Genomic DNA, 19,359 nt, shown 5'->3' with positions numbered 1-19,359 from the left:
GTTTACAATGTACCTATAAAACCCTGTATACATCTAGCTCAAATTCCTCATAGTTTACCAACAAACATAAAAAAGTGACTTACTAGAGAATTAATGAATATATATATATATATATGAACATGTGTATGGATGTAAATGTATAAGTGGAGTAAGTGGGGGCACATTGAAGCATGGAGTACATAGACCAGCTCAAGCAAGTTGGAGCTAAGATTTCAGATGTAAAGGCTTCAGCCCCTGCTACTTCTCTTTTTGTGGGGAGTAGAGGGAGTGAGTAGAGCTGTTTTAGTTGTTTGCGGTAGATAGCTTTTGTCCAGTTTTTTCTTAGTGGCCAAACTTTAATTTTTAAGAATAATATATTGACTTATTGAGTGCAAGTGTTCTCATTTTCAGCAAGTCAGAGACTCTAAATTGCTCCCATGTTGAAGGTTTGCTCACCTTCACAACAAAGGGAACCTTCTCAGATTTCTGTCCATTTCATTTCTTCATTATAGTAAACAGTATGACTTGAGAGCACTGGTCTGGTGTCTGTTCTGAGTTTTAAAGATCATTTAAAAAAAACACAATACTGAAGTACAGAATACAAAAACTTTAAATATTGAAGTTAGGCAGTAAAAAAACCAAAAAGGTAAATAAATGGTCATCTTAAAGATGGAAAAATGTCCTTAAAAGACAGTCTTTATTTACTTATTTGTGTGATTAGTAAGCTGTGCAATACTCAAAGCATTTAAAAATGTTTCTTTTAGCTTTTTATTTAAAATAAATATTTGAGAGAAGTTAACAAGGCACCCCTTTTTCCTCAAAAGTAACCTCCTCTCAAGTGCACCTGGGGTTTTCTTTGCCAGTAAATCTCAACAACCTTGCATAATGATGAAGTAGGATGGAGGCCAAAGTCTGTGAGCATAATTTAACTTCATTATCTATATTTTCTTGTATTCTAGAAAATAGTACTGGTTCTGACAGAACTGAACGCTTGGTAGACATTTTTCCCATACTGGTAATATTTGGGTGGAAACCATTCTTTGTATTTGATGAAAAGTTTATAGAAAACCTTTATCAACAAGTGTGCAAGAGTCATGTACATTTAGAAAAGAACACTTTAAATACTAGGCCTCAGAAACCTGAAAAATAGCAATGAAAATGGGTTTGGAAAGTATGGTCTTAATTGCTTGTCAGACTCTGAAGAATATGTGTTTCACCTTTGGATTACAAACCCCATTTATGATTTTTTAAATATACCTGAAATAAAATTATTAAAATAAAAAAGAACTGGACTTTAAAGGTCACTAGTGTAAAAAAGACCCACATGTAATTATTTCAGACTGTGAAACATGTTATGCCTCAAGGAATCATCAAAAGGCAAGCAAAGGCCAGTGAGATGACTTCCAAAGTTGTCCTCATATTTGCACAAAGGACCATGACAGTTATCCAACACATATCATATATATTCTCTCTTACACACTTTTACACACACACACACACACACACACACACACACACTTTTTAAAAGAACAAGAAAAAAAAAAGCAACAGATCCTACATATAAGGTTTAGGGAACATCAAGGAAGGAGGAAGTAAAAGATTGTAAGAGCCAGAATGTCAGGTCATCTGATGTGAAACAGTCTCTCCTGGGAAATGGCTACAATAAAAAGACTGAGACTATAGCAATATCAATAGATATGTTAATGTGGAAGGAGAAAACTTCCCTAGGGTCCCACCATTAGATAAAGAACTACAGTCGATAAATGGGAGAAAAATTAGCTTCTCCCAGGATGGGCTCCCTTATTAGTAGACGAATGCAAAGTGCTCAGCCTTGAAATGATACACACACACACACACACACACACGCAGACTGTTTGTATATATTCGTACACACACACACACACACACACACACACATATGTAACAAATGCAAAGTAATAGAAGCTTCCAACTTGATAGTGGGAGGTGCACATTGGAGAGTTTTGAGGGATGGTCTGCTGGGAGGAGGGAAAGAATTCTATTTCAACTAAAAACATAAATATTCTAGACCTATAAGCTAATAAGGTAAACTAACAACTGGATGTAACACTCATACAAGATTCATCAGAAACATGTCAGGGACCGCAAAGGACAAGATAGTTCAAGAGTTCAGCTACAATAGTCATTCATGGAGAGATTAAAGTAAGTGCCTCTGCCCAAAGTTATACTCTTGAAGGAGCCACATATAAGAGTGGCACAAGGCAGAGACATAGACTTTGTTGTAATCCAACCAAGCCACAAAACTAATAATGCAAGTTACAAAACTAGCAGGGAACTCAATAGACACTGTTGCAATAAACTATCTTAAAATGCCAATTTTTTAAGCAAAACAAGGAAATATGCAAAGAAATAGGACAGGGTAAATCAAAATACAGGGAAAAGAGCAGGCAGCATTAACTACCTTTGAAAGGACCTAAATATTGAATTTTGGAGACAATGATTTTTAAACAGCTATTCTAAGTATGTTGAAAGAACTAAGGGAAACCATGAAATGGTAGAAAGCAGGAAGCAGAGAAAGGAGAAAATGGCAACAGGAGGATTGGCAAAGACAAATCATACCTGTAAATACCATAATGAAACTTACTTTGTATGCTAATTAAAAATACACAACCAGGGCCAGCCAGATGGTGCAATGGGTAAAGCTGCTTCCTCAAAACACTGACAACCTGAGTTTAATCCTGGGACCCTCAGGGTGGAAGGGGAGAACCAACTCTTGCAAATTGCCCTCTGACATCCATACAGGTGCTTCAACATGCATACCCATACATAAAAAAATGCTAAAAAGTATAGAATTAAGCAAAGCCCAAAAGGGAAAACATAATAATAGTGTCTCAAATAGAGAATATCTATAAATAGAAATTATTCTAAAATAATAAAAAGAAACAAATGAGAATTCTGAAGTGGGAAAATACAATGACCAAAATGAAAACTTCACTGGAGGTGGTCAAAGTAAGCAGACCTCAAAATAGAGTGATACCTCCATTAATACAATCTGAAGAACAGAGAAAAAGGGATGAGAAACTATGTACAGAGTGTTACTTAAATGTGAGACATCGAATGCACCAGTATATACAACATATAATAAGAGTTCGCAAAGGATAAACAAAAAAAAGTTTAAAGAAGTAATTGTTGAAAATTTCCTAAATTTGATGAATAACATTAACTCTACATAACTAAGAAATTAAATGAGTTTCAAGCAGCCTGAAGACAGAGGTCCGAACTCAGACACACTATACCCTGAATCTTAAAAGATCAGGCTGGAGAGATGTCTCAGCAGATAAAGAGTACTTGCTATTCAAATATGAGGAGCTGAGTTCAGATCCCAGCACCTATATGTCAGGCATAGTTGCACAGCTGTAAACTCAGCGCTGTTAGGGGCAGAGATAAGATGATCACTGGCTGCTGGCCCAGGTCCAAGAATAGTGATAGACCCAGTGAGGCAGGGAGTGATAAGGCAGAATACCTTGTATCCTTCCTCTAGCCTACATATACATTTACACCTGTACACAACACATATTTGCATGTAGACATGCAAATCCTTAGAAAAACAAGATATAAAATCTTAAAAGCAACAAAAAGGTATTGATAAAGGAATTCCAAGAAGATAATATCTGACTTTTTATGAGAAAAAATGAAGGTGTTGGGATGACATTCAATGTGCTGGGGAAGACTAGAAAATGCCTTTATAGGTATTTGGCATATACCTATAATCCTAGCACTTAAGAGGCAGAAACAGGACTATACATTCAAGGTTACCCTGGTCTACCTACCAAATTCAAGGCCAGGGTAAATTCCTTGGCTTGACCAAGTCGCAAGGAAACAAGGACTAATGAAAGTGTTTAGTGGTAGACTACTATATATAAGGCCGTGGTAGACTACTATATATAAGGCCATGAGTTTGATCTTTAGTACTGTAAAACTAAAGTGTTGTGTGGGTGCTAATTTCTTCTCTTAATTGATTTAAAAATCAAATTCAGGAATATAATGTATTTGATAACAAAACAAAAACATAGTTGGGAATAAAGTTGTATTGAAATAAAGAAAAGACACCAAATTTTAACCTGAATCTACAGATAAATGGACAGAAGCAAAAAATGTCAAACAAAAATGAATACAATTTTCCCTACCACACATACATGCACATACATATATACATTTTCTTACCATTTTCATTTAAAAGACACAATTAAGCCAGGTATGGTGGTCCACTTCCATAATCATAGAACTCGGGAGGCTGAAGCAGGAATATTACTGTGAATTTGGGTCACATACTAAATTTAAGGTTAGTCTAAGAAATGGTGACACTATGGCCAAACAAAAGACAAAGATATTTATAAATATCACAACTGAAATCCCAGGCCTCTCTAACATGGAGGCAGACAGGTTAAGGCACAAGAACAGAATCTATTCATATAGACTTCTGAAACAAACATTTCTGCTGAAATCTTGCTAATCTTATTCCTTTACCAAACCTATCTTCCCAAATAGCACAGGAGTAAACTTTGCTCTTGTCCTGCTGAACTCATAATAAGGTGTGAAAACAGCATTTTGACAAGCAGGATGTGTGCTATGACAGGTTCTTGCTTGAGAAGGCAGAGCCAATAGCAACAGAGACTGATGTAGGCTTCCCTGCAGCTAGGAGAGGAGCTGAGTTGGGAACAAATGTTTAGCTACTGTTAGAGAAAAAATAAGGAGAAAGAGAGGAAATGCATGAACTCAGTAAGTTTAATAAACAGGACTGAAGACAGCAGGAATCTTAACACTTGGGAAGGTAAAAATACTTCCTTTTTGAAAATATTTCAGAAACTATCTCAAAGTTTAAGAAATTTTTCAGAAAGAAATTGAGACGAATGACTACATTTTAAAAAGTAATTAATGGACTCCAAATAAAAGTAGCCTTTTGAATGTGCTGCTTTTCTTCTTGTAAAGAGGACGAGTGGGCCCTGTCCATCTTCAAAGGATGGTACACATTCAGACTTTTGTGGGTAGATAGAGAAGAACTTAAAAAGAAAAAAATCATTAGCATAACTACAGTGAACTAGGATCAGTTATTTCAAACTGTTATAAATGAAATAATCTCAAGAACCCAGCACATGAAAATAAATTTAACAAAGGCAGCTTAGTTTACTCCCTGAAGAGGTATCTCAACTAGTTATCTGGCCACACTGATATGGAAATCTTATTCTAGATACTCTAAATATTTTTAAAAGAATGATTATGGTAGAGTGAGTGATGTCAGGAGGCTGAGGAACAACCATTGGTTTTTGACATTGAGGGCTTAGGTAGAGGAATGTGTCCTCTCAAGATTTTAGTTCTAAGTAAGTAAATATCAAACTGTGAACACAGTGTCTTATATATTCACTAGGTTAAGTAACAGATTTTTCAGAAGCACCCATTACAAAAGTTTACATAGTCTTAAACACCGTAACTTTTAATGCCTACCAAATACACTATTATCTGTGCTACTTTCAGTTTGATTTGAAAAAATTTATGAATCACTTCAAGATGAACATATTTGCATATGATATCTTTGAAGTGTGGTCATATCCTAAAGATAGCTTCTGAGGGGAAAAAAATCAAAGAAATTTAATGTTTTTAAAATTAATTTGTTTGTGTTGTGCATGTACCCAGGGTGCCAATGAAAATTTATTTCTGTATCAGTAGGGGAGGAAGATGTGTCAATTTATCACACTCTCAGGTGAAGCAGGCCATGCTTTGTTTTTAATTTTTGTAAATTTAGGTGAACAAGAAACACATTAAAAATGAAAAAAAAAGTCTCATTTCAAATTTCATACCATTCTCATTTCATAGCAATTTGAAAAAAATCAAAGGGGCAAGAATTGAGTACCAGCTCTGCCTCAATCTAGATAGATGACCTTGAAAAGTGTAGTTGCATATATGAAATTTAGTTTTCTTTTTTAAAAAATGGGGACAATAATAAGTGTCAACTTTAACAGGTGGTAGCTTAAATATGAGGATTTTGTGACATGCTTAGCATACAGTGGGCATCCAACAAGCATAATAGCTCTAAACCAGACTAGAGTTTTATACCAAGGGATCCATTTATTCTTGATGTTTTTCAAACACAAATGAGACAAATTTAATCTTTGTCATCATGTGCCTTCAACTGAAATACAACTTACATCATTATGCATGTAGGTAAAATTGCTCTAGTAGAATTAGCAAGACCAAAAGAGATATAATGGACTTTTTCCTATCGTTGCCTATAGACACCTCAAAATAACTTTTAATAACCATTACTACAAAATAGCATGGAGGTTACTATGCTTTTTAAATTCACTTGACTATAATTCAATATAATTAATTTTCTTTATAAACCTTTGTGTTTAAGCATATTAAAACATTTTCCCAAAATCCAAAGGCCACAGATTCTTGCAGTCTAAAACAGGAGGGTATATTATTCCCCATGGGCTAAGAACTGCTACTCATGATTATCTGCAAATGCATCACACAGAATGTCTTAGCTGTGGCCCTGGGATTCACAGATAAGGCTTTCTATGATTGTGGGTACAGTTCATTCTGAAGCAGTTGCCTGGATTCTTCAGAACAGCCCCAGAAAGCAGAACATTTTGGAGCTTCCACTCAGTTATCCTTTTTTTAAAGTTCCATTTCTCTTGCTATGATGAAATACCCTGAGACAAAAGTCATTTAAGGGAGAAGGGTTTTTTTTTTCTATTTTACAATTCCAGGGTACAGTCTACCATTACAGGGAAGTCATGGCAGTAACATGAAGCAGCTAGTAACATTCACAGTAAAGAACAAATCGTACATGCTTAGTGCTTAGCTCCTTTAAAATCCAGGACCCTACCTATGAAATAAGGGTGCCACCCACAATTAGGGTGGACCTTCCCATCCCAATTAGCCAAAGTAAGGAAATATCTCACATGAATTCCACAGGTTAACTCAAGCCAGAGAATTTTTCACTGAGACTCCCTCATTGATCTTAGGTTGTGCCAAATTCAGAAATAAATACACAAAGAAATAAGTGTGTGTGTGTGTGTGTGTGTGTGTGTGTGTGTGTGTGTGTGTGTGTGAAGGGGCTTCATTGTATCATAACATGTATGGCAGGCAGGAGACAACATGCTTGAGTTAACCATGCTGGTTCTAGGGACTGAATTTATGTCATTCAAGTTCAGCAAGTGCCTTTACCTGCTAAGATATCTTGCTGGCCCAAGTTCACAATTAGAGTTAGCCATCACATCCACTGTATTCAATCATGACTACTAACCAAGGACAGCTAAGATTGCTCCTCAGTTGTTTCAGCTACAAATGCTTTAGTCAAGGTGACTGACAGTTCAAGACTAGGATGAAAACACAAACCAAGGGCCCCCATTATACCAGCACCTACTTTTATTTATGGCTAGAAGCAGGTAACAAAACTAGTTTTCAGCAACACAGGGTTTATGAATGAATTCTTTGGAGCAAATACAGTATGAGCATGTAAACTTTAAAATGAATGACTCTTTACACTTGCCCTTCCAGAAAAAACGCTTTATACTAACACAAATATCTATTCAAGTCAGAAGACAAAAAAAAAAAAACCTCATTAAGGGCAGAAAGTGATTTAGTAAATCCAAGATAAACTGAGTTCTGAGTACTTGCAAATGAATGCTAGCAGACTGTGAGGTTTGAGAGTCTCATATCTTACAAGTCAAGTGGTTCACAAGTCCTTAGTGAAAATTAAAATGAAAAAATAAAAGGTCCATAAGACTGAGAAAAGTTTGCAAACTAATGGACATATCAGAATACTTTTAAAAATTACTTAATTTGACCATATATGACAAGGTCAACCTATTGAGGAAGGAAAAGTCCAAGTTGATAGCAATCCTAAAAGAGTAAAGCTTTGTAAATATGTTTGTCTAGCCATTTTAAAAAAATTTGAAGTCAACTGAAGTGTTTAGCTAGGAAAATACAGTCTGTTTTTTTTTAAACAAGATCAATGCAAAGTGCATCCTATAATGTTACTCTTCTTGCATGTGTATGGTCAAAAGAGAAAAAAAAATAACATGAGATAAAGAATTTCAATAGGATAATTCTGCCACTGTGCCACTTCAAGGTAAATGAAAATATTTTGTATTTCAGAGCTAGCACAAAACTCAGAAACTATAAAATTGATCATTTATATAGATGAGGAAACCTAAACTCAGCAAGGTTAAAAAAGCAACTGATGCCCTGATGACTTTAGAGCCAAACAAATCTCAGAACTTTCATCTCCTGTACAAGGGTTCTGGAAACTGTCACTTCAACATAATTCCAAAATTCCTCTAATAAATCTAAATAAGATGCTTAAACAAATAGGTGAGTACTGGTAAGTTTTATGCTCTGTAAATTTTATGCCTTAAAGAAAATTATATTGCTGTCTTGAATTACAAATATTTCAGTTAGTAGGCACAATTTAATATCAAACATAAGAAAATACCAAAAATAAAAATACCAAAAAATAAAAAAAAAATCATGTGGTTCTGACATTGGTCATGTGATTTTTAAAAGGTAAAGAAACAAGTTTTACTGAGACGAATTGGAATCCAGATGCAGAGAGGGAGGACAAGACCAGGCTACCGAAACCCACAGAGATAGATGACCTGAACAAGGAAGAGCTAATGGACCCCCAGAATGATAGCTGGGTATCCAGCAGGGGACTGACTCAGACCCCCTGAACATGGGTCTCAGAAGGATTTGGCAGTCTAAGGGACCTCTGACAGTAGAACCAGGATGTATCCCTGGTGCATGAAAGGACTTTGGGAGTACATTCCCCATGGAGGGATACTCCCTTAACCTAGACACAGGAGGGAGGGCCTAGTCCCTATTCCAAATGACTGGACAGTTTTTGATGATTCCTCCTGGAAGACAAGTTTTATGATTTCTAACTTCCAAAGTGCCTGTAAGAAAAAAAAAAAACAAAAACAAACAAACAAACCAAAAAAAAAAAAAAAAAAAAAAAACAAGATCACAGGAATGATAAAAAGAGACAAAAATATCCTAACAGAGTCTTGATGTAAGGTAGAAATTACAGAAGACATAGAAATCAAATACACAGAAGGCAGAGTTTGTATGTGACTGATAGTTTATGCATGTCCTAGCAAGCCGACTACTGAGCTGTTTCTCTCCTTACAGAATTCAAGATGCAACACCAGGAAATGGTGTCCCTACCTTTAGACAACCACCCCTTGCCCCACCACAGGCCAACTTGTAGACAGTCCCTGAGATTAGGTAATTCTAGATAATGTAATGTTAACAATTAAAACTGACCATCACTATGTAGAAAGTAAATTATTCATTCTCCTACTACTGTGGGTTCCCACAAACTTGGAAAAGATCTTCACCAATCCTACATCTGACAGAGGGCTGATCTCCAAAATATACAAAGAACTCTAGAAACTAGTCAACAAAATGCCAAATAACCCTATTAAAAATGGGGTACAGAACTGAATAGAGCTCTCAATAGAGGAAATCAAAAAGATTGAAAGACACTTAAGACCTCAGACAGTGGAACTAGGATGTATCCCTGGTGCACAAAAGGACTTTGCGAACATATCCCCCATGGAGGGATAACTGCCTTAATCTAGAGAAAGGAGAGAAGTCCTAGTCCCTACTTCAAATGATCTGACAGATCTACATGACCCCACCTGGATGGCATTCCCCTACATATGGAATTGGAGTGGGGGGATGGGAGGGGAGGGTGGTCAGGGTGCATGTGAGGGGGCAAAGAGGGTAAAAGGGAGGGAGAGACGGAAGGAGAGGGAACTGGGATCGGCATGTAAAAAAATAAAAGAAAGAAAGAAAAAAAAAGTGCTCAACATCCTTAGCTATCAGGAAAATGCAAATCAAAACAACTTTGAGATACCATCTTACACCTGACAGAATGGCTAAAATTGGAATCACCAATGACAACTTATACCAGAGAGGATGTGGAGAAAGGGGAAAATTCCTCCACTGCTGGTGGGAGTGCAAACTTGCACAGCCATTTTGGAGATCAGTATGGTGGTTCCTCAGGAAAATGGGAATCAGTCTACCACAGGGCCCGGCAATCCCCCTCTTAGGCATATACCCAAAGGATTCACATCCATGCAACAAAGACATGTGCTCAACTATGTTCATAGCAGCATTACTTGTAATAGCAAGAACCTGGAATCAACCTAGATGCCCCTCAATTGAAGAATGGAAAAGAAGATGTGGTACATTTATACAACGGAATACTACTCTGTAGAAAAAATACAATGGAATCTTGAAATTAGCAGGCAAGTGGATGGAACTTGAAGAAACCATCCTGAATGAGGAAAGCCAGTCACAAAAAGAGGAACACAGTATGTACTCGCTCATATATGGATTTTAGACATAGAGCAAAGGCTCACCAGCCTATAATTCACACCACTAGAGAAACTAGGATACAAGGAGAATTCTAAGAGTTTCATATAAGGTCCCTTGCAGAAGGGGAAAGGGACAAGATCTTCAGAGCATATAGGGAGTGGGGGGCAGTGAGTGGAGAGGGAACTAGGAGAAAGGGAAGGGGAGGAGAGGAAAGCATGTGGGACTAGGAAGATTTAGTCAGGGGAGGAATAGAAGGGAGAGAGAGGAGAAAGAGACAGAGAGACAGAGAGAGATAAAGAGAGAGATAATATGAAAGAGAGAGCCATTATAGGTTTGAAGAGAAAACAGAACCTAGAGAAATGCCCAGAGACCTACAAAACTGACCCCAACTAACAATTTGAGCAACAGTGGAAAGGCTACCATAAATGCCCTTCCCTGTTAATGAGATTGATGACTAACTTATCCACCATCATAGAGCCCTCAGTAGTTGATGGAAACAGAAGCAAACACCCACAATTAAACACTGAGCAGAACTGGAATCCAGATGCAGAGAGGGAGGACAAGACCAGGCTGCAGAAACACATAGAGACAGCTGACCTGAACAAGGAGGAGCCAACAGGCCCCCAGAATGATAGCTGAGAATCCAGCATGGGACTGACTCAGAGCCCCTGGACATGGGTCTCAGCTAGAAGGCCTGGGCAGTCTAAGGGACCTCTGACAGTGGAACCAGGATGTATCCCTGGTGCACAAAAGAATATTGGGAGCACATTCCCCATGGAGGGATACTCCCTTAACCTAGAGGCAGTAGGGAGGGCCTAGTCCCTATTTTAAATGACTTGACAGATTTAGATGACCCCTCCTGGAAGGCATCACCCTATGTGTGGATTGGGGGGTGGATGGGAGGGGATGGTGGTTGGGGAAATTAGAAGATGGAAAAGAGGGAGAGAGGGAGAGAGGGAAGGAGTGGGAACTGGAATCAAGATGTAAAAAAAAAAAAATGAGCCTCTGGGGGATTATCTTGAATACACTGAAATGAGAAGACCTGCCCTCTGTGGGTGACTTTATTGGATGGGCCCCTGCACTGCATAAATGGGAAAAGGAAACTGAATGGAAGCAATTTCTCCCCCTCCCTGTCTGTCTCCCTCTCCCCCACCCCACCCCACCCCCGTGGATGTGACATGACCAGCTGCTTCTCTACAATAATACAAAACCATACCCTGAAAATACTGTGAGCCAAAGCAGACCCTTTCTCCATGAAGTTGTTTTTGTTATTTCATTACAGCAACAGGAAAAGAAACTAAAATATCACATTTGATAATTTTGGCTCGGAAGCCATGGCAAACTTTAAAAGTAAGGAGGAAGAGGAAAGTACTAGGAAAAATTCCATTATCCTTGAACTTAGGTTTAATTATGCCTGTATGTTGGAGATGTCTAGAATTTAAAACAGTTCTCTCAATACTGTCAGCATCTATTTCTCAAAGAATTTTCAATTCATTGGGATTATAAAGATAACCACTTAAACAGGAACAAGTTTCTCTAAAATCTTACTTTCAAAAAAAAAAATCACCTAGTCCAAAGGTCAAGAATCAGATTTTTTTTTTTTTTTTGAAATGAAATGGTACTTTTTAAAAATGTGATTGTAGCTTGGAAATTTAACTCGCTTTTACAAAACAACTGAACTCTGGCATTAGGGCATGACAAGTGAAAAGGAGTTCTAGCATTCTTTCAACAATTTCTTCTATAGATATAAAATGGAACATAACACCCAATAATTCTCCTGAGATATGGAGACAATGTAGGTCTCCATCTCTCCTTTGTGTTACAAAGTTATGTAGCTTTCAGGTAATAAACCTTCAAATCAATTGAAAGAAGTGATTTCTATGCTTATAAGCCTGAAGAATGTATTCCTTACTCTTGAGGTACATATGACTTCTATACTTCTATTGTTTCTCCAATGAAATGCATATAATGCAATGCATTCTCAGGTTCATTATTCAGATCCCCAAAAGATAGGAGCTCTTAAGCAGACCATTTCTGCTGTCAGACCCTTCTGGAACTTTTGTCAGTGGCAAAATGTACCTCACTCAAGGTTACACTCCTTCCAGTGATATATGAATACAAGAGAGTGAAAACCTGGGGATTGTGCAAAGCCAGAAAGTGGGAACAACCTGCCTATTATTGAGGAATACAGAGAATAAATGTGGAATATCTACACAGTGGAATGCCATTCATCAACAAAAAAGATAAAATTATGAGTATATGTTACATCATGTGTGAAATTTTATATTATTATACTAAGGGAAAGGTACTAAAATATATAATGCATGGTCCATTTATATGAAAATGCAAATCTATAAAATATGCAGAGATTAGCAATTTCTTGAGGCTGAGGGTGAGAATAGGGATTGCCTGCAAGTGGACAGCTTGGGAACTGATGTAAATATTCCAAAGCCGGATTGTTGTAATGACTTAACAAGACAGAATTAAAACAGGTAGAATTTATGGTCTGTGCATTATATCTAAGTAAATCATAAGAACCCTGGAAAATGAGACTATGAGCATATATGAAAAGGGGGTGAACGTAATGGTTTCCAAAGAGGTGGCCAGAACAGCTGGGGACATTCCAGTCTGAAACCTATAGATGGGCTTTAATACTTCAAATTCTTACAAAGCATTGCTCCTGAAAAAGAAGACAGACATGCCTACCCCCCCTTTCAGATCAACTTGAAGTCGGTGTATTTTCAGACAATTCTAGAACCAGCAACCCACTCCCTGCAGACCTCAAAACAAGCCTGGTTTTCGCTCACATACAAATTATTTAAACATATGGCAGCATGTCTGCATGCTCAGCATTTAGTCTGTAGCCAACTCAGGAGGTTTACATTTCACTAACAGTGACTATGGTGCCTGTGGTAGTAGTATGGGAAAAGTACCTGTGTATTTAATCTTTCCAAAGTGATCACAAACCAACAATTCTATCAGTTTTTCTCTTGTAACCTCTGATGTTATATGATTGCAGGAACCAATCTACAGAAGGGGGATAACTGAGCAAACTTTTCCTAAAATTCAACCAATTTACTTTGACATTGTTTTAATGTTTAATCATCACTAGCTGCAAGCTGTCCATTCTGCTGCTGCAAATATTTTTTGTCTTATGTCCATCCCATCTGTAATGGGAAAATTAATGCTCTTTTATTGCCAGAAAGAGGATAAGCATGAATGCAAGCACTCCCCAGTTTATTTCCCTTTAGTCTTTCCTAGTTAATGCTATTTTATTTCCTTCGAGTTATCTCCAGCCCATCTCTTAATTCTTCTCAATGCTCTGATACTTTACAACTTCTCAAGCATTAGAATACTGGGCACTGAATTCTAATGAAATGCCACTGTAGCAGAGGTGGTTGTTGCCAAATTCTCTAGAGTAAGTTATTCCCAAACAAACCATACTGAATGAATGAATCTAAGTTATACTTAGAATTACTACAAATATTAATAGAATTCCTGGGTGATTCGAGGTTATGACAGAGAAATATACATATCCCCTGTTCATTTCTGAAGAGAACTCCAAACACTCATATTTTCTAAAAAAATAAAAAAACTGTTATCAACCCATGTTCCAATGGTAATCACTTTGTTTCTAAAATGTCATCCCTGGGTGGGGAAGGAAGATTCACCTCATGTGGGGAATTCTGTCAGCTCCCAAGTCCCTCAGCTGCTCAGTGAGATCTTCTGAAGACGTAGCCACATAAAACTTCTACTCTCCCAAAGAGGGTACTCTGCTAAGAACCTCATTTCTTGGGCCCTTTCTACCATGTCCCTGGAGGAACTCCAAGTGGAATAGGCAGGGTGGCAAGAAATCCTTCCCTTCTAGAAGTGCTGGTGGGAAAGAAGCTGTGATCCAAGGATTATTCCTAAGTCTAGGTTACAGTTTCTCAAAACAAAATACCATAGATCAGAGGGTTGTTGAGAAGCAGAGCAGTTGGCATGCATTCAATAGGTAGGGCGAGAGAGAAGACTCGGTAGTTAAAGACAATGGCTGCTTTTCAGGGGACCTGGGTTTGAGTTCCAGCACCTACATGGCAGCTCACATTCATCTATAATTCCAGTTCCTAGAGTTCTGATGTGGTCTTCTGGACTTCCATGAACAATTTATGCACATGGCGCACAAATAGACATGCAAGCAAAACAACCATACAGATAAAAAATAAAAGTAAACCAAATAATTTATTTTGAGATAGGATTTTTATGTGTAACCCTGGCCATCCTAGAATTTGTTCTGTAAACCAGGCTAGCCTTGAACTCAAGATATTTGCCTGTTTTTCCTCCCAAATGCTGGGATTTAAGGCATGCATCACCACTGCCTGGCTGGAATACATACATACATACATACATACATACATACATACATATATTTTTAATCAAATATAACACACACGTATTAATGAGGAGGCAAGCGGTTGAAATGTTCTTAGTATGACAGTTTCATTAGCCTATTCAAAGCAACATGATGATGAAAATATGCAAGCACAGGAACATGTTTGATGCAAATCTGAAGATTTGAGTACTTAATTAAGGAAGAAACAGGTAGAAACAGAAGGAAATGGAATTCCATCCCACTTCTTTTTAACTGTGTCAGAGAACATCAAGCATAGCCCCCATATGAACTGGGGTACAAGTTCATCATTGCCAGAAAACTTTGGTGAACAAGTATGGAATGTAGGCCTCCAGCAAAACCAAACAAAAATGAGCAAACAAACAAAAGTCTTTTGTTGACTGCAGGAAGAATGACCCAACCCAAGAAATACTCAGATTGTACCACGTTCAAAGTCCTAGTGACTAATTAATACATACTTGCCTGACCTGACCTTTTGCCCCACTCTCTGAATGGCTGAGTGGGTCCTGAACTACAAACTGAGTTGTAGGACAAGTGATTTCTAGTTGTTTTTCTTACAATCAAAATCAACTGGCATGATTTAAAAACAAATCACCTGTGTGGGCCGGTGAGACATTTCAACCAGTAAATGTACTTGCCACAAAGGTTGATCTTAATTCAATCCTTGGTACTCACATGGTAGAAAGAGAGCACTGACCCCAACATACATGTTATGGTGCATGCACCTACCACCCACTCATTCATATATATATTTATATTTTAAATCTCCTAGCTACTTGAAAAAACATCAGTCAAGCAATTTACTAATTTACATAAATATGGTTAAAAAACTAAAGTGTAATACTTACTATGTTTTTTTGAGTAACCATATCCTGAAAAGAAAAAGAAAATATGAACATAAATTTTAAAGTCAATTCTCATAAGCCAGTAGTCTCCCCATATTAATGGGTTAATCATTTCGTTTACCCTCTGAAATCTTCAAATAGAATGAAACTAAACCTGCAAAATTCAGACACCAAGGAAAACGTTGTAATTGGTTAGTTTGCAACTACTGGGGGAGTATAATTATAAAATGTTGTCACATGTATTAGAGGCATATTTACTCATATATAGATTAAGATCTCACTTTGGAGAGCTTGGTACCTGGTTCTTGCCTTGCCAGAGAAGACAATAAGTAAAGAAATGGGCTATGCTTCAGTTTGAACTATTTCTTGAGTGAACTAATATAGGCTTCAGGGTGTGATGTAGTCAGCCTTCTCACAGAGGAGTGTTGTTCAAACTAGTCCTGACTTCCCACTAGAGCTGTCTGGGCATGTTCAAAGAATAATGACAACAGTATTTGTTAACTTAGCATGATGGCTATGCAGCACTTGATTAATATTTTTATACTGAAACTTGACATTTATTTAAAAAGAATGCATAATGACTTCCCTATAAAACATTTATTATATATTACGACTTTTTTTTTCAGGTAACAAGTGCAATCTCTTGCTTTTGGTGTGCAAATGGCCAATCATTTCCATTTTAGTAAATAGTTGTACTGTTAAGGAATTTGCAACCTCTACAATTATAAAAAAATAAATAAATAAAACTTGTTGGCCTGTGGTGGTGTATGCCTTTAGTCCTGCACTCAGGAGACAGAGGAAGGTAGATCTCCATGAGTTCTAGGTCAGGCTGGTCTAGAATAGCCAGGGTTGTTTTACAAAGGAACCCTGTCTTGAAACAATAGATGATAAAACAAAAATTATCTAGGTCATAGGATTATTGAAGGATTTACTAAGACACAGTTGAGGAAGATATATACAATTAAGAAAATACATTGAAACCTATGTTTCAAAAAACAAATCTAAATTTTCATATTTATAACTTCTAAATACAACCTATTTAGTGAATAGAAGTCCACCACATATATAGATCTATTTAGATTTATTTAAAGTCTTTGGAAACATCTACAATGTAACTTTTGCTGACAAGTTTCTTTTCTTAGTCTTGTGAATGATTTCTGCACAATACAGTCCTGAGCTCTACTGACATAGTAAAGCATCTGTAAAATTAATTATATACACATTATACATCTGAAATAGGTAGCATTTCTTACAGGAAATAATCTCTAATCATTATAGAAACTAGAAAATTCTGGTTTAATATGAAATCTGAATCACAAACATCCAACTTTGGTATCAAATTGTATTGCTACATACTCATGACTTTTAGTACTGAGGGAGCTGAACAATTAGGAATAATGTCTGTGAAGTCCAACTCTCTAAACCCCTGATTCTCATCCCTGGCTGTATATGTAGGAAGTTTAAAAAGAAAAAACAAGGTGTCTGGGCCCCACCTTCAGAGATCTGTGTGTGAAAAGGGCCTTGGGGCATTTATCAGCTCTTTGGGTAACTTTTAAAGGCCAGTCAAGGCTGATAGGTGCAGCTGTAAACAAACTAATATATTATTCTTAAAATTATTTCACATAAATCAAGATTTCCCTAAAAGATGAAGTCTGTAATATTTCTAATTAGAAATTTACATTCTATTAATATAAACATTTTAAAAGTGCTATACTATCCAAGAAAGTTTGCATTTAGTTTTCAAAAACCACATTTTTGAAATTCTCAATAATTACTGCATTGTACAGGAGCCTACAGGTTCCCACAGTTTAGCTTTGCTTTCAAATTAGAGGAAAATAAATCAAATACCGATTATGTCTATGCTAATTTTTTTTGCTCATTTTGGTAACCATTAGTTGTTTTCATATGATTGTTTATGCAAATTGAAAACCAATTTTCATAATGAGAAGATTTGGTTTTAAAAGCCCATGAGGTGACTCAGAGCCTTTTTGCATCAATGCAAACTAGCATCAATGGAAACTAACAGATTTTGTTTATGCTTCCTTAAGCCTAAGTACTGAGTGTCTGCAAAAGTTCAATATAGCAAGGATGCTCACACAGTAGCCAAGGAATCTTCTGTGGAAGCTACCAGGTGTAGTAGGAAGGAAGAAAACTCTACAAGTAATTCTTTAGTATATTTTAAAACCTCCAGTGCTAGAACTTTTATTTCAACTTGACATAAATTAAATATGCAAAGAAAGGTAAACAATGCTCCTTACCTTCAATGACAGAGCAGTGTCAGCATCAGTATCATAGTACAGAATCACATTATTAGCCATGTCAAAACTCTCTCGGACTCCAAGATGGTAGAAAAGGGAAGGCTGTCTGGAGATATCACTCATGTCCACGATGGCAACATCTAGGATGAACAGGGAGACAAGAGTTGGGAGGCAGCTGAGGTGATCTGTGTACTTAATTCTTCTACTTGCTGCTGATCATCAATGAGGACTACAGCAATTTATATTTCTACCATCAGCTTTTTATATAAAGTAGCCAGCCAGTGATGGCACATGCCATTAACCCCAGCACTCAGGAGGCAGAGACAGGAAGATCTGAGTTCTAGGCCAGCCTGGTCTACAGAGAAACTGCTAAGATAGCCAAGGAAGGCTATACTCACTCAAAAAAAAAAAAAAAGGACCATAAAAGGAAAAAAAGTGGGGAATGATGTAATTAGGATTATTTCCCATGAACTGTAAAAGAACTAAGAATTTTTAAGAAACACTGGAGACTAATATATGTATGCACGAATATATGTGCATATATATACACATGTTTATATGTACTCACATGCATATACATACTACACACATTTTTGATACAGGAGCTCACTATGTAGCCCTGGATAGATGGCCTTGAAATCAGAGATGAGCTACCTCTGCCTCCCAAGTGCTAGGATTAAAGACATGTAGGCACATGACACTATACCTGTCTTCTTTTCCTTTCTTAAGTGATGAAAATATATGCTCACTTAGAACTTGCTAACAGATTTGTTTTCAGTGGTGGTTCTTGTAACATATACAAAAACTACATATCACAGAATATTTGTATACTGTGATTTGTGTAATAAAAAATTGAATAGCTGCCAGGCATTGGTGGCCAACACCTTTATTCCCAGCAGAAGCAGGTGGATCTCAGTGAGTTCAAGGCCAGCCTGGACAGGTTCCAAATCAACACAGAGAAACCCTGTAGTGAGGTAGTCCTTCTGTAGCACTGACCACGCCCATTGGGGGGTGGAGCGATGGGCGGAGGTGACCTGAGGAAGGAGGTCGGAGGGGGCGAGGAAGGCGCTCTCTTTCTGGCGTGACTCGGACAGGAGAGGATCGGGTTGAATTTCCTGGTGTTCATCTGTCTAGGTTGTAAGTTATTTCTCCCTGAATAAACATCTATTCGGCCTATTTGTTTATCCTGACCCTTATTTACCGCAATATCTGGTGTCAGAAGCGGAATTTACCTGGGTTTTGCCCCCAGGCGGCAGAAGCCGCCCCCCCCCCCACCTTCCCCAACGGGCAGGGTTTAACCAGGTGGACTCACCACAGCTTTGGGACATTTGCCTCTTCCTTACTGCAAAGGAGATCTTTGCCGCTAAAGCAGACCTGAGAAGGCACTTACCGCTTAACATTTTTTGCCCATTTCCGCACGGGACTTTGCATTCGCGCAGAGCCTCTCGGCGGCACCCGCCCGGCGGCACCCGCCTGGCGGCACCCACCCGGCGGCACCCGCCCGGCTTGCACGCGTTTC

General features: G+C 37.6%; 1 protein-coding gene across 1 annotated transcript in view; it reads right to left on the bottom strand.

The window, feature by feature from the left end:
• Window positions 1-19,359, bottom strand: part of Map3k15 (mitogen-activated protein kinase kinase kinase 15) — a 125,299-nt gene that overhangs the window by 81,872 nt on the left and 24,068 nt on the right. Inside the window, exons 2-3 of the mRNA XM_051178892.1 lie at window positions 17,841-17,980; window positions 15,586-15,609 (exon numbers count right to left, since the gene is read on the bottom strand). Coding sequence (XP_051034849.1) covers window positions 15,586-15,609; window positions 17,841-17,980 — 164 coding nt within the window. The remainder of the gene's footprint in view (window positions 1-15,585; window positions 15,610-17,840; window positions 17,981-19,359) is intronic.

This window comes from Phodopus roborovskii, unplaced genomic scaffold (genome assembly GCF_943737965.1).
Source record: "Phodopus roborovskii unplaced genomic scaffold, PHOROB, whole genome shotgun sequence".
NCBI lineage: Eukaryota > Metazoa > Chordata > Mammalia > Rodentia > Cricetidae > Phodopus > Phodopus roborovskii.
This window is presented reverse-complemented; position numbering and strand designations above follow the sequence as displayed.